At 39.1% G+C, this 20,353-nt stretch overlaps 5 protein-coding genes across 5 annotated transcripts; 1 reads left to right on the forward strand and 4 right to left on the reverse strand.

Annotated features, from left to right (window-relative positions):
• Window positions 1-1,475: 1,475 nt before the first annotated feature.
• LOC145697133 (alpha-1A adrenergic receptor-like) lies at window positions 1,476-4,148 on the forward strand. The gene is made up of 12 exons (XM_081774291.1): window positions 1,476-1,755; window positions 1,834-1,990; window positions 2,068-2,158; window positions 2,238-2,336; window positions 2,384-2,510; window positions 2,555-2,674; window positions 2,715-2,841; window positions 2,884-2,946; window positions 3,099-3,154; window positions 3,194-3,341; window positions 3,385-3,429; window positions 3,687-4,148. The coding sequence occupies exons 1-12, from the start codon at window positions 1,689-1,691 to the stop codon at window positions 3,769-3,771; spliced, it is 1,185 nt and encodes a 394-aa protein (XP_081630417.1). The 5' UTR covers window positions 1,476-1,688; the 3' UTR covers window positions 3,772-4,148.
• A 1,807-nt stretch (window positions 4,149-5,955) lies between these two features.
• LOC145698397 (basic phospholipase A2-like) lies at window positions 5,956-6,581 on the reverse strand. Its single transcript, XM_081775600.1, has 5 exons — window positions 6,499-6,581; window positions 6,365-6,456; window positions 6,224-6,317; window positions 6,095-6,182; window positions 5,956-6,047 (listed from the first exon to the last, which is right to left on the reverse strand). Exons 2-5 carry the CDS (start codon window positions 6,418-6,420, stop codon window positions 5,956-5,958), a joined length of 330 nt encoding a protein of 109 aa, XP_081631726.1. The 5' UTR covers window positions 6,421-6,456; window positions 6,499-6,581.
• A 356-nt stretch (window positions 6,582-6,937) lies between these two features.
• On the reverse strand, window positions 6,938-8,253 carry LOC145698830 (uncharacterized). Its single transcript, XM_081776052.1, has 5 exons — window positions 8,227-8,253; window positions 7,980-8,184; window positions 7,643-7,934; window positions 7,307-7,596; window positions 6,938-7,262 (listed from the first exon to the last, which is right to left on the reverse strand). The coding sequence occupies exons 1-5, from the start codon at window positions 8,230-8,232 to the stop codon at window positions 6,949-6,951; spliced, it is 1,107 nt and encodes a 368-aa protein (XP_081632178.1). The 5' UTR covers window positions 8,233-8,253; the 3' UTR covers window positions 6,938-6,948.
• A 547-nt stretch (window positions 8,254-8,800) lies between these two features.
• LOC145696310 (chymotrypsin-C-like) lies at window positions 8,801-9,910 on the reverse strand. Its single transcript, XM_081773323.1, has 3 exons — window positions 9,557-9,910; window positions 9,343-9,435; window positions 8,801-9,105 (listed from the first exon to the last, which is right to left on the reverse strand). Exons 1-3 carry the CDS (start codon window positions 9,668-9,670, stop codon window positions 8,965-8,967), a joined length of 348 nt encoding a protein of 115 aa, XP_081629449.1. The 5' UTR covers window positions 9,671-9,910; the 3' UTR covers window positions 8,801-8,964.
• A 772-nt stretch (window positions 9,911-10,682) lies between these two features.
• Window positions 10,683-19,168, reverse strand: LOC145696308 (uncharacterized). The gene is made up of 7 exons (XM_081773322.1): window positions 19,103-19,168; window positions 14,944-15,023; window positions 12,745-12,828; window positions 12,363-12,474; window positions 11,498-11,848; window positions 11,174-11,294; window positions 10,683-11,111 (listed from the first exon to the last, which is right to left on the reverse strand). Exons 1-7 carry the CDS (start codon window positions 19,140-19,142, stop codon window positions 10,970-10,972), a joined length of 930 nt encoding a protein of 309 aa, XP_081629448.1. The 5' UTR covers window positions 19,143-19,168; the 3' UTR covers window positions 10,683-10,969.
• Between the last annotated feature and the right edge of the window lie 1,185 nt (window positions 19,169-20,353).

Raw genomic sequence — 20,353 nt, forward strand, 5'->3', positions numbered from 1 at the left:
TCGTATTTATCCAAGACGACGAGAAAGTGAGACAACTGGTCTTTTCAACAATTGGATTAAATTTTCAATTACCGAGAGACGTCGAGAAATTTTTCCTAGAGAGCTCCCTTGTTTTACGAAAATTAGCTAGTAGAGGGGATTCACAGTTTCTTTCAATTATTTATCGAGGGTTTATCCTTCATAAACCGTATTCCATCGCCTCATAATCTTGGGCTATCCTCTCTTAGGCCGTTGGGCACGATTGTTGGCCACTTGAAGTTTTGAATGCGGTAACGGCGAACTCGCCACAGGCATGCTCGTCATCAGATGCACTGTCTTTGATGAAAGTTCGAGAGACCGAGTTTTTTTTCTTCACAGACACAAGCTACAGTAAGTTTGCTCTTACGTAAGTTGTGCTAGATGAGGCGGAATTTTAAGAGGTGGACAAATATCAAAATTGAGCGAAATATGCGAGAGATAAATCGACAGGCAGCAAGAAAATTCTAAGTTGAACTAAGGGATTTCAAGAGATATTTTTTGAGATTTTTCTCAATTTATTTCCACCACGCTAATTTCCAGGGTTCATTTATGGAAAGTCTTAAATCATTGCTCAGTTTCAATTTTGAAAGGATTAGAAATTCGATTGTCTCATATTTGCACTAGAAATTCCCTCTCAAAGACCTCAGGATTGTGATTCAATCTTATTCTCTTTCTGCTTGCCTGAGCAAAAAGCTCAAGCATAATTTAAACGTCACGAAATAGTGGTTTTTATCAGTAGCTTTTGAGAAAAACCAGAGGCGCCTCTTCTGAGCCACATTCTCAGAGGGCAAATATCAAAGCTGAAGAATTTTTCGCTCAATAAATAAAGCAGAGAAAATGGCTTCAGAAATTTGGTCAGTTGATTTTCTCGTTTTATCTGAGAAAATACAAAAAACCCAAGTGCTACTCAAGAGTCCTCGATGATTTCAATTTTCCTTCGTTTTCACTTGAGCCGTAGAATTTTACAGAAAGAATAAAACAGAAATAAGAGAATTAATCCTCCAGCGAAATTGGCGATTTATTAAAGGGTTATCTGCGGACGAACGGTCTTGACTGAATCGAGACAGTTGATAATTTAATTTAGGTGTATTAATCAGGATGTTTTTGCTTCAGAAGAATCGACGCTCGATTTTTTGGACAGAGAAAAAGCCTTTTTTGGGGGAAAAATTGCGACAAATTTTGAGATTCAAAATTTTCATTAAGAAAAACCAATCTTTCGATTTCTATTTTTCGAAGTATTTTAAGATGTTGAGCTTGTAATTGCGCAAAATAATCTGCTACCTGGAAGAATCTATAATTATAAACCTGTTAGGTCCATTTGAGATTGAGTTATTGCGTTCTCTTTGACTTGGATATCCTCGAAAATCTGTGCTCGTAAATTAGCGCTAGCATCTTTATTACAGTCACAACGTTCAAATTGAACTCGCTGCTGACAGTAACCATTATTTGTTCAGAAAGGAACCTGTCGCCGAAAATAAACGAAGATAGCGTTATCGCGTTAACGAAATTACAGTAACTGCGAAAGACTGTAACACCAGCATCTGACAAAGAGAACGATACTGTTACCTTAGAGAAAGAGGAAGGAACATCATCAGATTGGGCCGGGCAATTTATGCAGCAATGAAAACTATACACAGATCGAGAACAGAAACAGTACTTACTTTACAAGCATGAACGCAAATGATACCGGAAATGGAACAGAACTCGATTTTTTACATGACGACTGTCAAAATCACAGTAAGTTCTTTTTCCATGCAAAATTTTGGAGTCATGATATAATTAATCACATCATGATTTGACACCAACTTTTTTAAGTTTCAAAAAACGAGCTTGAAGAATTCCGCTGGTTCGGCATCATCATTGGAATTCTGGACATCGTGGTTGGCGGATTTGGCAACGGGCTGACAATTGCGGCGTTTTTGACAAACAAGAAGCTTTGGAGTACCTTCAACATTTTCATTGTCAATCTGAGGTAAGATCCCCACATCGCTTGTCATTCACAGCTATCTACGTTGATAAACAAAGCCCTCTATAAACAGTAGCGTTCAGTATTATTGACTTCCTAACGGCGGTTTTTATGATGCCTCTGCATGTCGTTGGATATGTCCTCATGGAATGGCCCTTTCCTCAATGGATGTGCGCTTTTCAGGAAAGACTTCTGAAAATCAAATGCTTACTGTAATTTGCTCTCAGTAATCGATTTTTAAGTCTTACGTAAGGCTTACATCTATTTCTGTTGTGGGTACACCAGTGTCGTTTGTTTAGTTGCAATCACGCTCAATAGACTCGTCGGCATTGTCTACCCTCTTCATTACAAGGTAATTTGAACTCCCAAGTTCTCCTCCCACGTGACATTTCTTTCTAGCGTTTCTTCAGCTCATGCCGTACCTCGCTTGCCATTGTGTTCTGTTGGTTCGTGGCACCTCTTTTTCTTCTTCCGTTTTTGATCTTCTCCAACTCTGATGGGACTCAGATGATGGGTTGGCGCGAAGGTACGGGATTCAAATTTACTGGAAGCGCTAAAATATCCATTCAGATCAATTACTATGTACATTTACAAATCTTGAGCCAAAATTCGAGCTTTACATGAAATTGATGAGAGTCTTATTCCAATTTGTACCCGCCTGTATTATGATTGTTTCTTACACAATCTCCGGTAAGAAATATTTTAAAACTTCAACGAGTCAAGATTTTAGTTTGGGATGTCTCGAGGACATCATCAAATCAACTTCTGAAACCTCCAACACTTCAGGCAGATAAAAGTCGCCGAACAAGCCGCAAATCAATGGACAAATCTCCTTCGCACTCCTTTTCTGAAAGCAGGTAGTTTTATATTCCGCCACAAAAATACAACATTCTAGCCAGGGCAAAGCCCAAGCATAAATACAAATTTTCGCTTATACAAAGGAGTCTTGTTGAGTTCCGAAGGTATTCATGCACAGTCCATGGTGTCACTTCTTTTCACTGCGATTTTTCATCCTTGATTCCATAAATTTTTTTTAAAATTAAGAGTCAAAGAATCTCTTGACTTTGAATCGTATTTTTTAAATATATCACTAACCAATATCAAGCATTCGTAGGCAAAGGAGGAAAAACAACTGGCGACTGCTTCTCATTTCAGTGCTTATGTGCTCAGGTAGACTACTTGAGTCAATTAGGATGTGTTCATTTCTAGTGTACTCAATGCTCTTCATTCCATCCGTGGTGATAAACCTTCTTCCCAACAAAGGATGCCTCGACCCGAGACTCCATATGACGTGCAGCTTTATCACTTGGCTCAATTCTTGTGTCAATCCAATTTTGTACTGCCTTCTTTATCCCAGGTCTTATCCAATGCGGATCACCTAATTCTTAACTCAATTTCAGATTTCAAGCTGAATATCGACGACTTCTACGCAAAGCTACTCATTCGTAAGGCCTCAAAATTACTCGCTAAAAACTTTTAACAAATGAAAACTTACTAACACTCTCCAGGTCTCCAACGCTCGTTGATTCAATTTGGGTATGAAATATTCGTAAATCCACTTTTCTGATCCGCCAAAGTCATTTAATTTTCAAAAGCCATCACGAAAGAATATTTCCACATCCATCTCACTTTTTTATCCTTCTTTTTAGAGCTAGAAAGCTTCTCGTTGATCCACTTTATTCTATTCTAACTCCTTTTCTAGCATGCTGGGATTATCCAGAAATACTCCTACTAATTCTTTCGCCTCAGGAAAGACAAACTCCACTCAATCTTCAAGATGTGAATAGCCACTGTATTTATTACTGAGATTATCTTGCACAGTTTCAAATAAAAAAAAACTTCTCATCTACTGTGGCATCCGCTACTGGTTGGCAGTCAAAAGCGCCCCTCTTGCCAACTAGTAGCAGTGAGCGCGCCCCACCGGGGTCCGGGATCATTTTGCCTTCCCAGCTGGAAATCATGCAAATAACTCGGACTTTTTTGGGTGGTTCGATATCTAAAACGCAATACGAAAGTGGTTCTTTTCGAAAAATTTCAAATTTGAATGGTTTGATTAGCGCAAACTCTATTTTCATTCCCGAATTAGGCTGACTTATCAAGGCGAAAAGCGCGCGGGGTGCCAACTTGTAGCGGAATTTCGGACTGCCAACTAGTAGCGGATGCCACAGTATTTCGGCAGTAATAGGTTGCCAGACTTGTTGGTTCTCGAAAATTTATCGAAGAAATTGTAGCTTGGTGGAGCATCTTCAGCGCTTTCATCACTTTGTCTCGATTGAGTTTTATCCGTGTTGCAGCAGCTTGCTCTTCGCAAAAGAATTATAGCCAAAATGATTGTCAGGAAAAAGGCGATGAGGGCGAACAAGCCATAGTTTTCATTTTCAAAAGTGCTAACCCGTATCTCTAAAAATAATTAATGTTATGCAAATAGAAGAAATTAACCGTTTGTTTCGTGGTGTTCTGTGTCGGCTGAAATGTGTCCTTGGAGCGATAGCGGGTCCGCGTTGATGTTGATGTCATGCTGTGAGTTAAAGTTTCCAGTAAATTCATGGTTCGTATCAGCGGTCAAGTCTACGTCATGGCTTGTATGAACATCGCCATTGATCGTATAATCTGCCGGGATAGGTTTAAACTTTTTAAGTAGATTCCCCATGTTTTTTCTCTTGAAAGTTTTACTCCCGAAGCTTTTTTATATCGTCCTGCATGATTAAGACCGTTGAGCTAGTCAAAAAGAATAAATACCGGCATTTGAGAATGCCGTTGCAATCACCAAAGACCAAATACTTTGTGCTACGTTTTATTTGTACTTGCAGTCTGAAATGTTTCAATATTTACGTTACGTAGGCCAGACTGCCGTATTAGGAGAAAACGGAGAATGATCAATCACCATCAAAGAATATAAAAGCAAATCCTGAAGTTGAATTTTTGAAAAATAATTCCTCCTGATATTTTTCATTCAGCAATGGGTTGTTGGTTCAACTGCCATCGAACCACCCACCAAGCACCATCAACCACTCATCACTACGAACATATCAAGCAAGAAATCATCCATAAAGCCGAAGGAGAATTCGGTGTCAATGCAAAAGTCGATGTGGATGTCCTCGTTGATTTCATGTTACAGGTAACAATTTGTTGTTTTGGTTTGGAACTAATAATAATTTTAGGTTCAAATCGACATGGGACTCGACATTGGAATACAAATTTCTGTCTTCAAAAATGAAGTTTTCGGAATTATAGGACTAATTGCATTCTGTGTTGCAATAGTTTTGATCGCATATTTCCTCCGAAAGTGTGGCTGCTGCTGTGTATCAACTACCGACGACCAACACGAATATTTTGAACCAAGATGCTCGCGATATTGAAGCAGACTCTGTTATGCCTCGAGCGCGGTTTTCTGCTAGAAATACGCTCAGAAAAATATTCAAGCGAGATCTTGAAGACAGTATTGAAAGAAAAAAACAGATGAAAGGACGAGATTCAAGAATGGATGAACCAAGCATTGTGCTGATAAACAATGAGGGCTCTTATGGACAAGAAGTTGTAACAGCCGGATTCAATTGGGACAAAATATTCTTTTGGAGGAAATCAGAAGAAAACGGCGATCGCGATAAGAAAAGACAAAATGACATCGCATCTATGTATGAGATGAAATAAATCCCGATATTCTCAGAGAGTTTTTTAACGCACCTGTATTTACAGACTATCAATAAATCTAAAAACAAGAACCAACCGCTCGAATAATATTGCTTTCGCAGCAATCGAGTACTTTTGGATTGTAGGTCTTCGGGCCGCAGCAGGCAACAGTGGATGTTTTCATATACGGAAAACGCTTAAAATATTCTTTATGAATTTAAGCAGTTCTCAAACCATTGGGTATTCTCCGCAACATTGAAAGGCCGAAGTGTTGATAAGCATACTTGCATGTCCGTTGAAATCACTTAAAATTGTAATGGTTTGGTTTTAAGTTAAATTTATTACCCAAAAGGATTCGATCGTTTGCCAATTCCCATCTGCGGCGCTCTACATTCGGAAGGGCGCAAGTTTATCATCGAAGCATTGAAACTCTCTTGAAGCAACAACGTTTTTGGAAAACACGTCAAATAATGATTCTACCTTGAGCAAGTGAAAGTGCATTTGCAAAAGCGACATCGCATTCGCATAAATCTTCCTTGCATCTGCTCGAATTCGGCCGACATCGATACTGAATAGTCGGTTTTGCTGACAGAAGACGTCTGTTTTTACCTGAGTAGGAGATGTAGCGACCATTTCTGGCCCTTTATAAAATTCACGATTCGGATCGCAATTTCCATAGTCGAGACTTAGGCATTGAGTACACCTAAGAACATTTTATATTCAATCAACCTGCGAAATATACTGTGGTACCTGTAGTGAAGATGGCACGCTTTATCGATAGGATCCTTTGGGTCGCCAGATTTCATCGCTCGCTCTCCACACCAGCATCCATAGTTTACAAGCTGTAGATAATGTTATCGTTTAATTAAAAATGATATACGCACATTATTCAAGTTTAAAATTGTGCCTCTTGAAATAAGGTCTTTTAGCTGCCGCAACGATCTGGTACTCCTTGTTGTCTGCGCATCGCCTTTTTTAGGGTTAAATATTATCTATTCTTTTTTCAAAACATTATCGATCAGCTAATTTAAACCCTAACTTGAAACATCAGAACACCAAGAACAAAAACCACGGCCATTTTTAGATTTTCTCTTTTTGATTTTGGATTAATGATCTCGAAAATCCAATCCAACGGGCTTATATAATGGCAATTCGCGCGAAAGAGTTTCACGCAACGTGCAATTTTTTGGAAAATTCGAGTGAACCACTCAAATAGCAATTTCTTAGCCGCGACTTCACTTTCTCTCCAGCAAAAATCTTTGCTACCAACGACGTGGAGGCGAAATAATATCTATCACGGTAATTTATTTCAAATCTAGTTTTCAAAGAAAAAATTATCTGCTTCGACTTCTTCTTTTCGATTTTTCTTTCCTCGACTTTTTTGAACGCTTTCGTTTATCCTCGGAAAATGACGATCGGGATCGTTTCCGCCTTCGTTTCTCTCTTGAACGCGGCTCTTTTTGCTCTTTCCTCGATCGAGAGCTTCTGGGTGGACTACCGGTACTTTCGGATGATGTCCGTTTTCGATGCTTTAATTTTTTCGATTTCGCAGATTTCCTCTCTTTGAATTTTTCTTTTCCGTGGCAATATAAAGTTTCTGAGGTTGAGTCTTTTTCGCTTTCATCGATTTGAGTTGAGAGTTGAGGGCCTAAAAGATATCAGCCTCAAAGATTGTTTCAGATATTTCGATACCGTTGTATGGTATTAGCTGATCGTCACGATTCGCACCCTCTGGGTAATTTGTTATTTTGAACAATGGTTCAATGTTGCTAGAACGCGTCATTTTTCGAAAACGCATCCACTCTTCCGGCGTCATTGGGACCGGAAATTTATCTTTCTGCATGAATTTTAGATCCACTGCTGTCTCAATGTGTCTTTTCAGTTCTCTCTGAAAAAGGAGCGCCCCCTTTTCGTTCAAATGCACTTTAGAAGACCTCGTATCTTCTCGCCGACAGTCATTTCTGGTGTAGTCCGTTTTCTGCCTTGAAATATTTTTATTTCAATAAATTCTTAATTGTCAATAATCACCTGTAAAGATCAACTTTATCCTCGAACATCAGCCACATGTCAACGAACTGAAGTTGATTCGAATTGGCATTGGCAACAAATTCTTTCGTCAGAAGATTGATTTCTCTCAGTCGAGGATTCCAATCATCCAGTCGCGGTAGAATCGACCCACAGAGAACGATTGAGCCTCTGTAAAGTTTTCGTACAACGGAAATAACGCCTATCAGATTCGGGCTGAATATCTTTGAGGTCGGCTCCTGGTTTGTCTTTTGAAGATAAGTTATTTCGTCTGTTCCAACGTTGACGTAAACAACTAAAGTGGTAGTTGACCGTGGACGGGAAATAATCTAAACAGTACCTCCAATTTTTGATGGTGGTGGAAGAATAACTTTGTTCTCCAGTTCGTGTCTTATTTTTTCCATGTCGAGTCCAGGATACGAGTAAAACCAGGTAGTATTCTTGAACTGCTCGCAGTTTATTCTTTGAATTATCGAGTCTCCAATAAGAAGAACCTCTATGTCTTCTTTTTTCTCCAAACGTGGCGTCCCCTTCCACTCTAATTTCTGAACAAGTTTAGAAAATGAAATCACATTGAATTCAGCTACCGCCATCGTAGAAATCGTGTTTTCTCTCTGCTCCACCGTTCAAAGAGAAAATATTTACTTGCTTCATGAAACGTCTAGAAATCGTCGATACTAGGCTACTAGAAAATTGGGACAATAAATAATTTATGAACAAGGTTAGAGCTGTTTCTAAACAGTTTCAAGTTCCAGACATTCCTGAGTGCGATCATCTTGTGGTATGATGTGAGCATCCAGGATGCCTTGATTTCCGAAAATGCGCGGAGAATATTGACCGAGTGGTTTTTGTGGCGTCCGACCGGGAAAATCATGTCCGAGCAATTATGATAGATAAACTGTCATCATTTTGCTTTCATATTGGTATTATTAGCCAGACGAAAACATTACGAAATGCTCTTGCATAAGAAAATTAAAGGCTGGAATCTTATGACGATTTTTGCGGTCAGCTCACAGAACGGAGAGTGGCCAAACTTCCTTCTAATTGTAAATATTCCCTAATCCGCTTTTGCAAATGACTGCTGCCTCCTTCCAACCAGGAACATACGGCATTCCACTGCAAGTTTCTACACCAGAACAAGAAGTGATTAGACAACGACGATGAAAGTTTACAGTTTACTTTATTCTTTGTACAAGTGATACTCGATAGGTAATTGAACATTTGGCATTGTCGACTCCGAATTTCATTGAGAGCCGATTGAAGAAATTTTGCAAATTGTGGTAACAGAAATTGACTTAGAAAAAAATGACTCCTTTTGAATCATTTTATAGAGCAGCGGTGCCATTGGCAATCAATGATGATTTCTCGACGACCGGAACGGCGACTGGCGAGAAGATCACTTTGTTGATCCAGTTTTCGAAAACAGAGACGCGGGAGAAGATGGATGGAAGACGTTCGTAGGGACTCTGAAAAGAGGAGAGGTTACGTCCACGAACATGTTGTCAAAATACCGTTAAACTCGTCATGAATAGTTAATAGAAAAATTTAACCTACTTAGGCTCATGGAATTATAAACTTTGAACGATATTTTTTATGATAATATCTTCTTGAGTGAACTCAAAAAACGCTTACTGTAATAAAATTGCGACGTAATCATAATTGAGCTTGATAAGAGTCAATTAGCGATAAGCGATGGTACTTACTTGACCACAGTGAGAGCTTTGCCCAATCTCGATTCCCGCGATGAACCAGCTATTGTCCTTGTGTCGGCAGACCAAAGGCCCTCCTCCGTCACCCTAAGAGCAAATCTCAAATCCGATCTTGCGACGTGTTCTAGTAACGAGCAGGCGCCGTCAAGCACCTTCTCTCAAAATTAAGGATCCTACACGTATTCCTAATTGTATATTTTATCTCTACCTCGCAAGCATGTCCGATGAAGCCCGGTGCAGTCTCGTAGCCAACAGCGCAGAGATGTTCCTTCTTGTCGATGTTCCAAGTGTCCAAAATGTTGTCACAGGTTTGATGCTCCATCAAGTAGTGTCTTGATTGTTGCAGCACTCGAGCAAGATCATTTGGCTTCTTTTGCTCGTAGTTGGGAATGGGCTTGGTAAAACCCCATCCGACAAACCAGCAGTAGTCCGCGTCCTCTACTAAATTGGCTTCGGCCTCGACGGCCGAATATTCTGAAGTATACCTACCGTATGGAAGACAAGCCGGATGCACGAACTCGTTGTACTCCACCTTTTCAAGGGGTTAGCTTTTGACCTGGCCGATTTTGTAACTACAAATCCGAAAAGAAAGAGGTAAGCACTAGAATTAACCGCGCGGTATTCATCAAGTTCGTGCGGCAGTGGGTTAAGACGCGTGAAATGCCAGTAATTTTGGCAACGTGCATGCGACAATTAAAACTCATTATCGAAGATTTGAGTCAAGTACGGATTGACGTTGACTTACGTATGAATCATTTCCAGATGGACTGTAATAACGAAAAATTCAAGATCGATGGAGCAGACTTGGATGGCTACGTAACTAGCGCATCTTTGCTCCCTGCGCACGCAAATTACAAGTGTATCGATACAAGAGCCCTGCTCTATTCAAACGGCCGTCACATGCGCCCCTTTCCTTTTCGTTGATCAGCAAGAGAGCCACGTCGTTGCGAGGTGTTGTCTCGATCCGGTAGTTCGGGTGAATTCGTGTTTCTAAAACGTCGAAGGTTTGACGCCGATCTTTGGTTTTGGGTCAGTCTGGGTCGCTGATAAAGAGAATAGCGGCTTTGAGGGAGTTTTTTTATCAACTTGTTCTATGGTTTTGAAGAGAAAAAAAGAAAGATATAGTCATGAAATCGACAAATCTGCAAACGTGACATTCACCGATCCCCGCTGATACGTCATTTTCTAGTGCTAATTTCTGTAATCTGCTCCAGCCGCCCGCTGAATCAAATTCCTCAGTTGATCTGAGAATTTTGAAAGCTCGTGGAAATCTCAAGATTTTTTCGGAAAAAAAACGTAGCTTCTTGATTAAACAAGTTTTTGACTTTACTTTTTGATAAGGGGATGATTTCTCGTTTTCTTCACGATAAGCAGTAAAGGAGATAAGCGGACATCATAAAAAGGATAATATTGATTATTTACACAATGTCAGTCTGATTGGAACTTACGCAGCTAGGGGCTTATCAGGAGACTCAGCGGGAGACTCGAGACTCGGACTCCTTTATCTGACACCGCACGAGAGCATCCGATTCTCGTGCTCCGCAACTAACGTGTTCGCTTTCTCGAAAATCGGGAAAACGGTGATATAAGACGACCCCTTATCAAAAAAAGCCTAAAAACTTTAGGTCGTAAACCATCCTCTGTCGACACCCCAAAATGGATTAAAAAATATGATCTGACCCGTTCCTCCCTCGTCGCCTCCTCTAAGGGTGTGCACCCCGAGAACGACAACCATGTTCGTGACATCATATTCGCCGGATTCGCTGAAATTAGAGCGTTACGTAAAATGACAGAAATTAAGCAGAATGGAGGAAATGGATTTTACTCGTCGGAGAGGCACTGAGCGGCTGTGAGGATCCAGCGATCGGCGATCAGCGTTCCCGCACACACAAACTCGTATCGCCCGTTGCGCCAGTACTTGATTTGAGCCACCCAAGCCCACGAGCCTGAAATCATGGAATTAATAAGTGGCAACGGGAGGGAGGGCCCCTTGATGACATTAAATCACCAGCTTGCCTCTTGCTTAGCATCGATCCTGGCTTTGTCAAGGTTGTACTTTTTAAAAGCTGCTGCTTGAAATTCATGTTTTAGCAACTCGAAGATCAACAAGAAGAAAACCAGTAACACAAAAAATTTCACTTTCTCTAACCTGGCACTGACGGGCGCCCAGCTGCGATCTTCAAATTGACGTCGCTCATTTCTCCAATTTGTTCCATCGTCAATCCTGTTTCTTCATCAACCGTCGTTTCATTATGCTTTGTTTCCTCTTCCATAGCAGTTTTGATCACCGGCAAAAGATCGAAGCCTTTTCCAAGATTAGTCGTCGTCATGCCCCAGGAAGCGACGGGGTTGTAGTGCAGCTTTTCGGACGAAACCGATCGACGGCCTCGAGAAGCAATAGGAAAACGTCGTTGCGGTACGCCGAATGAACTTCGAAGTTTGTCTAGAAGACGTCCATTTCCGATTAAAGGTTTGATTGCTGGCTTTCCACAGGTTCCAACTAAATTTTGGTGAATTTGTTGAAAAAATATATGCTAAAATGAATTGCCCATTGTATTTTAATCAGTTTCTAATTGTGTAACGCGTGTTATTAATAACTCGCTTAAAATCTGGATAATCCCACTGGACGAGTACGAGAAGAATCTTAAAATCTGAACTTCACGTTTGCTCGTTCTCCAATCTGTGTATTATTCCATTTATGGATTATTACGCCACCTGATGAAAATATTTCTGAGCAGGTGGAGGTGATCTCATTTGCACTAGCGGTCAACTTAACTCAGTCTTTAGGGTGTTATCTTTGCAGCCAAAAAGACTAGCAACGATTCGAGGAAAGCGGGCTGCAATTTACAGTCGCTGAGATGCTGCAGCCAAAAAGCGGATTCACACGCGCTTCATTTTTACTGTTCCAGATTTTTAATAATGAAACGAAAAATTTGCATAATTATTCAATGAACAACGCTCAACTTCAAGTTTCAAGTTTTTCAAGTTTCGATTCGTAGTTTTTGGAGAGTTACCTTTTCGGAAAGGAGGAAGTTCCATGTCGTCATTACAGAGGTCACCTTCGCAGCAGCTGTGACACACTCGAACGTACGGATATTCGTAACATAATGTTTTATTCGTCGAAGCCTTGGGATATTTTTTTTAATAGGAATAGCTTTGGCAGAGCTTCTAAAACCCTAAGATATTTTTTCATGAACTTTTGCCAGCAAAAAAATCCAGGTGCTGAAATAGGGCAGATGATTTATTCACTCGTGGCTTTGACGGAAAATAACTGCGGCCTTGATAGCTCTTCAGTTTGTTAGTTTTACAACTATCAGCTTATGTAAAATGTTGACCCCTGTGGCTCAACGAAGTCTGCTTTCGATTAGTAGCTCCAGATGGATGATGAAGAGTTACCTGAACTTCACAAGCTTGTTTCTGTTTGCATCCCTTTGTTATCCGAACTTGGCCGTTTTCTTGTCGGAATTCCGTCATGCAAAGCTAAAAAATAAATGATTATAAGTACTATTTGCCCCTTTTGAACCCCAACAAGATGCACTTTAGGAGCTGTGATGAAATTTCCTTGCAAAATATCAGCCGCTCATTTAGTCTTGTTCAATCTCAGGCGTTGCGTGAAATTCCTGAAAATTTCACCCACGTTGTCTCAAATCTAAAAATGCTCGCTCATCATAATCTGCCATTTTAGATAATTATCGCCACATGCAATTCAAGTCCTGTTGAGCACCCTTCCAAGAGCGCGAATTCTAACGCCATTAGCTCATTCTCATTCCGCGAATTTCCACGGCTCGTTAGGGCCAGTCCATTATTTCGCCAACATGTGAAAGAAACGGTAAAACGGGTTTAATCAAGTCAAAATAGAGTTGACTATTTTGGCTGTTTTTGGTCGACTTGAGGGAATTGTTTTCTGTTAGTACTAATGCTGCTCAATTAATTTTGATGGCAATTACTGAGCCGCTACATTTTTCTATAAATATTAATTATTTTCATTTCATAGGCAAACATAAAATTTTCCGCTGTGAGGATATATGGAGATAAATTTGAAGGCAGCCAATCAAAAGGCTCGAGACTCGTAGTGGGGGCGCTTATCGGGATTTGAGCGAAAATTATTGGTTGAAAATCAAGTTTGCTGATCAGCCAATCAAAGCCCTGGAAAGCCTTAGTGGCGGCGCTTCACGGGTTTTGAGTCTGAAATACTCGGTATTTTATATATTTAATGTATAAATAATATAATATTTAATATATAATATAATATATTATTATAAAATATAATATAATATAATATAATATATAATATATATGAAATATAATATAATATAATATAATATAATATATATATATATAAATATAATATTTAATAATATTAGAATATTTATTGATCATCAGACTCTAAGATCATGATACGCGTAAAAATGCAGAATTTAGGGGAGAATTTTCAATATCATATGTGACAAAAAATGTCCGTCAGTAAACTTGACGATAATTTTTGTCGAGATATTTCTTTCCAAATAGTTTTTTACGATTAGGAGCATGAAGCATTTCCTGTTCGTACTGCATGTTTCCCGACTGGCCGTCTTTTCTTGGAAAAAAACAATTCAAAAAATTTGATCGAGCGAGGTCAGCAGCATCGCAACGAAATTCGTGGAGATGACAGGCATGACGAAAGTTGCTGCATTAATGATGTACGAAAAAGACTACTGCAAGAAAGATCCAAAAGTCTTAGACCTGATTTTTGCAACAGATTGAGCCCGGTCGGTTACGCGGGGTGGATTTGCTCGCCACAAATGCGGCTATTAATTTTGATAAAACGTATTTTTGTCCATGTTGCCGTTTAACGAAAGGGATTAATCGTCGTGTCAGCAAATTTTAATGCAGATCAACTTGAAGGAAACAAGTTTTGTGACGATTGTTTTGGCCGACTGCGGTTGGTCTGTGTATTCGTGGAGTCCCAACGCGCATATTTCTCCCTTCGCGCAAATCGGCAACGTCGCCTTAACGACCCTCAGAAATGCACCTGCTGGAACATCAAGGCTCAGAAATGCATTCCTAAGCGTAACAACTTTTTGCAAGGAGCGAGAGAATATGGATTTCCGCCAAATTTTTCTTGACTTTTCACAAGTTAAATTTCCTAGGTCCTAGGAATATTTACGGGGGAATACATAAAGAGAGTCAATAGGCCGCGCAAGCGCGGCTTTTTTTTTGTTAACTCGAAGCCGCAAGCGGCTTCTCGATTATGACCGTAATTCTGAATCCAATATGAAACCCCTTATCCATTCAGAAATTTCTTATTAAAAGAAAGCTTCGATAAGAAATTATCTCAAACCTTTTTTCTAAAACAAAGTATCTCTATACTATTTATCGATATCAATCCCCTTTTAGCATCTCGTTTTATCGAGGTTGAGTCCCTTATCTAAACCGCACTGAAAATAGAGAATGGTAAAGTCTTCCGGCAGCTACGTATTGTTCCTCTCCAAAGTGGCGATTTATGATCAAAGCATTTTTAGGCCAGCAATTAGGCGAACAAAGGAAATTGTGAAATTTTTGCGTCTTGTTTCGTTACGTCGCTAATGCCCGGTTGAGAGTTGTTTTTGAACTAACCTGATCTTCGGTACACGAGAGCGACTCCGTAAGGCAATCTTCGTCGTAAAGGCCGTTGATGCATTTGTAGCACTCCGAGGCTACAAGACAACTGTTAGTTTTAGAAAGAAATGACGGAACAAGAAAATGATTGTTGCAAGATTGTTGGAAGGAAAGCGCGGAATCGTGACAAACTTTGTTTATGAAAAAAAAATGTGAAGGGGGAAACAATTGCAAAGGAGACTACCACGTCTACCCTGTCTTTGGCTTGCCAACCTGTGTAGAAAACCTGAGTCAGGGTCCTGAGAGGGCTATCTTAAAACCGAGTCTATGATTTTTCTTGAAGTTTATTTTTTGTATCCAAAAAGGAAAAATTAAAGATCAACAAGTTCCATTTAGAGTCCATGTGCTCAGTTACCATATCGCTTCAGAAAAAAGAGAGAGAGAGGCACGTCAGAACTCGCACTAAGAGGCGATTACGTAACCATTCCGGGTCTAATCCTTTTTTGAGAGATGTTATGGACAAATGTTCTAAGAGACCGCCGAAATGACCAATTGAACTTATCGCTTTAGTCCTAGTCGACTGAAGATCGATGCAATTTTTAAGGCTTGTCTTGGCAGAAATTCGCGCTGACAAGCGAATTGAGGTGCGAAGTTCAAATTTGCTGTTAATAACTTTTCGGTTATCAAAATTGCTGATATCATTACTACAGTAACTTACAGGCGGATTAATCCTTTCTTTTTAAAAATAGATAAGTAAGCTACTGGCTGTGCTTCAATATCTCAGTTTCTGACGTTATTAAGGGATCCCCCCCTGTTTTTTCAAGTCTTTGGTACGGGTCTATGTTTGACATTTTTAGATTCCCCGTTCTCTGAGGATCATTTTGATGTGTCACATGACCCCCTTACAAACATTTATCCCCGAGATTTTAGCCTTCAAAAATAGCAAAGATGCATATAAATTGTACTTAGCGTGAAAATCGGATTTTTTTCGGTTTTTTAATGTCATCCAAATAAGCCATATAAGGGGTCTTTCGAAAGCTTAGAATCTGCCGATTAAGAATATAATAACCGCATTAGAAATTTTTGCCCATTTGTTGGCGCTAGAGAGCAATGAAAGACCAAAAAACGCCAAAAATGGCTACAGATGGTTGTTCATAAGAATTTTTTTTATTACTTGACCGAATTGGCTCTCTGTACTAGAGATTGAAGATTAGGCTCCATTTTATCCGAATCTTTTCTCAGATGGAGTCTATCTAAGCCCAAATTGGCTGAATTTCGATTCAAAAATGGCCTAAAATGGCGTTTTTTCGAAATTCTCGGACTTTGGCCCCTCCTAGTGGTAGGTTTGCCTTTAGCAAAAAACTTCTCTGTACTAGAGAATAGCGGATAGCACCTAAGCTTTCCGTAGAGCTATTGCACGCCCAAGTTCATAAGCGCAAATCGGCTGAATTTCCAGTCAAAGATGGCCAAAACGGGGGATCCCTTAAGCCCCGGATTATTTTCAAGGAGTTTCGATAATATTCTACGTAGAGAAAAACGGAAAACGCCCTGTTCGTAACTCGCGAATCCTAACCAACCGTTTCTTGTTTTCAGTTCTTGATTTAGAAATAAACTAATCTGGGAGCTGGAACTTATCCTCTCGATTTAGATTTTCGCTTTTCGCGCTGTTTAATCTGTTTTTAGATTGCGATTTTATTGAGTCACAAAATTTTTAGGGCAAAATGCGAAATTTTCTCTTCATTTAACATTTTTCATTTAGAAAAATTTCGTTATCCAAAAAATTAGAATTTTGGAAAAACAGCGGCAAAGACCTTAAAAACTAGCTGCTCTTATCAAAAACAAACGAAAACATTATTTTCTAACACGCTTCTCGCCGAAAAGATGAATGAAATTAATTGAACGTTGCGAGTTCTCTTAAACGTAACGTAATAACGTTTAATTTAATGAGCCCCTTTATCACTTCCAAAACAAGAGCCAGAAAGGAATAATGAAAACGAAAGCGATGTGTCGCTCGAAAATAGAATAATCTCAAACATACATAGAAAGACAACGAATTTGCTTGTTTTTGAAGAAATTTGTCACGACATGTTTTATGTCACATGTTTCTTGCTCAATTAAGGAATAATAATTCAAAGCTCAAATCAATAATCAGAATAATGTGCTTATCACCAATATTTTTTTGAAAATAAATTATATTTATTTATTATTATATTATTTTGAGCCAAATATCGAAATTTCAGTATTTTTCAAACAAAAATGACCGACTCACAATTTTCATAATAGTTTAAATTGAAAATATTCGTCTAATTTTCTCAATAGAATTAAGGGTAGTCTAACCCCTAATTTTAAGGGTACGACAGTAAGTTAAATTGAAGTTTAACGTTTAACTGAACGCCGAAATGGAACTCTAATCCGAATTATACTCTTTTTATTGAGCAGTAGAGCTCATACCTAACCCTCACCCTAAAGTTAACCCCTGCCCGCATGGAAAATTTGTTACCCCTGCCCGCATATCGACCTACGCGTAGGTCGGGCCTTTTGAGGGTCTTTCAGTCGTGATAAAATTTTCGAAAGGACTTGAATGGAAAGATAAAAGCTGAGCTATCTTCTGGACATGATCAAATTTCAAATATCCAGCGTCAAACGTGAACAAATGTTGTTTTTCCATAAGTATAATTGGGATTAAAGACAATTTACCTACGCGTAGGTCGATATGCGGGCAGGGGTTAAGACCAACCCTCATCTTATGAATTTCACAATATATACCATCCCTAGAGCAGCAAAAAAAAGCTCTAAAATCTCGCAACGTGTGCGACTCTTACATTAGCAAAATCATTCAAAAAAGAATGAATCGCTCCTGATCCCCGTTCAATAAATTGCCGTGAAGTAATAACGTTTTCAAATCTTCAATTTCGCACTGGCTCAAGAAAAACCTGCTCGCGCAAAAAGAAATATGGAAATTTTTAACGACATGTTTTGTTTCTTTTTTAAAACTACTATTTCAAGCTTTTTAACCTCATTTTTTCTTCAAAAAAATGTGAGTTGAACAAGTCTAAGTTATTCTTCGCGAACACCTGTCTTATAAAATTTTCATTTTTAAAGAATTTGCTTCAAGGAAAAGTGACGGCCGCGGCGAAATCGCAGAATTTGGAGGAACGAGATTTTTCACTTTATATTTTCATATCAATAACCAAGAGCCGCTTAATTTAAATCTAAGTTTGTTTGAATTCGCTTCTGATTGAACCCAGTTACGTCAGCCAAAATTGAAAGAGAGATTCGGGCAACCGAGGATTTGTATTGTAATCCTCACTTCAAAACCGGAAAAGATAAAAAAAAGGGTGGAGCTACGAGGTATGCAAAAAATCTGGATCGTTCATCTCACGTAGATTTTATTATAGAGCTTCTTTGAATATCAAATAGGGGTACTTTTTTTAACGGGAAGATTCTTAAGGGTCTCCTCATTTTAACGGATTTATTTTTTCTCAAGAATGTCGCTATTTTAACGGATTCCTGAGCCCTTAAATCCTTTAAAATGGTGACCCTCTTGAGAAATCCGCTAAAATGGTGAAATCTAGAAAAATTTGCCCGTTAAAATGGGCAACCCCTTATTTGATTTGGGCGTTAAAATCGATCATTTTGATGATTATTTTTTAACTTGGATTTTTTTGCTACTGGAACTGAGAAGTTGAGGTTCCCTTCTCTTAGCAATCAAAATAGTTGAGGCTTCTGGTTGCGGTTCAATTATGAGAAAGTGGACGTGAGTTTTTCCATTTTATCCTGAATAAGACCACTCGCTGCATAACGCTCATTTTTGCGCACTGCTCGCTAATCTGGAGCCGTTCTTACACAATTTGGGCGAGGCTTCTCTTCAAGACACTCTTTATTTGATTGGGTTTTTCTTAAAACCCTTTGTTGGGAAACGGTTGGTGCTTTTTCGTTTAATTTAGGGTATTTATTAGTTTTATTGAGCTTTCTTCTTTGAAGACACCCCTTTTTTATCCTTTAAAATTTTCGGCTGTAAAAATAATACATTTTATAGTTATGAAACAACTCTGTTTTTGAGCTTGAAGAATCTTTCTTATCTCTTATGTAAAAGCAATTATCTTTGATTCACTTCACGATCCCGATCGTCAAGAGCGTAATTACGATTATGCAACAACAGTTACAGTAAACTCACCGATGGCCGCCGCCAATACTGTAGTAGCAAGTATCCTCATGACTGTAATTCAGTCTTGATGAGCTTCTCCCGGGTTCATCAACTTTTATTTAATTATAAATTTTAATAACGCGGCAGAAATAATTCCCTTGATTGAAATTTTCCCAGAGAGCCCAAAAACGGCTTTGAAAAGGTAAGCTCTTAGAACAGAAGCTGCGGAAATTACTTTTGCGCGGGAGTGATCGAGAAACCACTTGGCATTTGTAAAGCAAAAATTGATAGAGAGCAAGTTTAATATCAACCACAAGATTAACCGTAATGCTCGAAATTGGAAACTAAAGAGTTTTGACCAGACCAAAGAGCTAATTTTGGGGAAGTAGCACAAAACGACTAAAAGGTCCGACAAATCGGACCAAACTTTCCGTCAAATTTTAGACTAATCAGATTTCCGCTTTCGGCCGGTAGGCGAATCAGATTACAGAAAAAATTGTCGCGAAAAATCGAGTTATTTGTCGCCGTTTTTCGTCAATTTTAATGTTATTTTTGATGAAAATTCGTTATATTTTCTGATTTAAATTGTTCTCGATGACATAACACGCTTTTTAAATTAAATTTTTCTATGATTAATACGTCAATTGAACCCTTTTTCTTTGTTTATTCTCTTGCTATAGCTCTTCTTTCTTCTTTTTTTTTTGAAAAAAATGTCAATGTTTTTTTTTACTTCAAGTATCCAAAGCAGCTGTAGAATGTCTATCTGTAGAGTAAATAAATCTCTGATTGAAAATCGTTAATTTTGCTTCTTTGGAGTATGAAGATCTCGTCGATTCTCGCGCTCCTTGGTTGCTTCTTCTCGGACCGCAGAGAAGTACCGCGCGGGTACTCGGCGCTCGGGAGCGCCACCTGAGTAGCGCGCGCAAAGTACGGCGCTGCTCAACAAAAACGCACAAACATTCCCCCGCTCTTGGAAGGCAGCTACGTACTGATTAGCGGAACACTACCCAAAGCTGCCCAGACATTTTTTATTGACGATTATTGTTTCATTCGATTATTACATGCGTGTTTCTGAGCTAAATAGGTAGAAAACGCATCAGGAAACATGAAATGTGAATCATTTTTAATAAGAAAACATGATTTCATTATTCTTAGGTTATCGCTAGTCCGTTTTCCGGTAGTACTTTTTGCTAGCGTTCCGAAAATCTCAATCAGTTCCATTCTAGTTCCAGTAAAACCTCCTTATGCAAATTCACCGAGATATTGCAATTTTCTTGTCAT

The sequence above is a fragment of the Oikopleura dioica genome, chromosome 2 (assembly GCF_907165135.1).
Source record: "Oikopleura dioica chromosome 2, OKI2018_I68_1.0, whole genome shotgun sequence".
Classification (NCBI taxonomy): domain Eukaryota; kingdom Metazoa; phylum Chordata; class Appendicularia; order Copelata; family Oikopleuridae; genus Oikopleura; species Oikopleura dioica.

Excerpts from the sequence above, each read along its gene's own strand:
- LOC145697133 (XM_081774291.1), top strand. The coding sequence starts at position 1,689 with ATGAACGCAAATGATACCGGAAATGGAACAGAACTCGATTTTTTACAT. Across the intron at positions 3,155-3,193 it reads TTCAGTGCTTATGTGCTCAG|TGTACTCAATGCTCTTCATT; the intron begins GTAGACTACTTG and ends GTTCATTTCTAG. Across the intron at positions 3,430-3,686 it reads CTACGCAAAGCTACTCATTC|CATGCTGGGATTATCCAGAA; the intron begins GTAAGGCCTCAA and ends CTCCTTTTCTAG.
- LOC145698397 (XM_081775600.1), bottom strand. The coding sequence starts at position 6,420 with ATGAAATCTGGCGACCCAAAGGATCCTATCGATAAAGCGTGCCATCTT. Across the intron at positions 6,318-6,364 it reads GCGTGCCATCTTCACTACAG|GTGTACTCAATGCCTAAGTC; the intron begins GTACCACAGTAT and ends AAATGTTCTTAG. Across the intron at positions 6,048-6,094 it reads TGCACTTTCACTTGCTCAAG|AGAGTTTCAATGCTTCGATG; the intron begins GTAGAATCATTA and ends TGTTGCTTCAAG.
- LOC145698830 (XM_081776052.1), bottom strand. Across the intron at positions 7,597-7,642 it reads GATAAAGTTGATCTTTACAG|GCAGAAAACGGACTACACCA; the intron begins GTGATTATTGAC and ends AAATATTTCAAG. Across the intron at positions 7,263-7,306 it reads TCAGCTAATACCATACAACG|GCCCTCAACTCTCAACTCAA; the intron begins GTATCGAAATAT and ends GATATCTTTTAG.
- LOC145696310 (XM_081773323.1), bottom strand. The coding sequence starts at position 9,670 with ATGGAGCATCAAACCTGTGACAACATTTTGGACACTTGGAACATCGAC. Across the intron at positions 9,436-9,556 it reads TCATCGGACATGCTTGCGAG|GGTGACGGAGGAGGGCCTTT; the intron begins GTAGAGATAAAA and ends ATTTGCTCTTAG. Across the intron at positions 9,106-9,342 it reads AAAGCTCTCACTGTGGTCAA|AGTCCCTACGAACGTCTTCC; the intron begins GTAAGTACCATC and ends TCCTCTTTTCAG.
- LOC145696308 (XM_081773322.1), bottom strand. The coding sequence starts at position 19,142 with ATGAGGATACTTGCTACTACAGTATTGGCGGCGGCCATCG. Across the intron at positions 11,295-11,497 it reads TGGGCGCCCGTCAGTGCCAG|GCTCGTGGGCTTGGGTGGCT; the intron begins GTTAGAGAAAGT and ends CCATGATTTCAG. Across the intron at positions 11,112-11,173 it reads GCTCAGTGCCTCTCCGACGA|CGAATCCGGCGAATATGATG; the intron begins GTAAAATCCATT and ends CTCTAATTTCAG.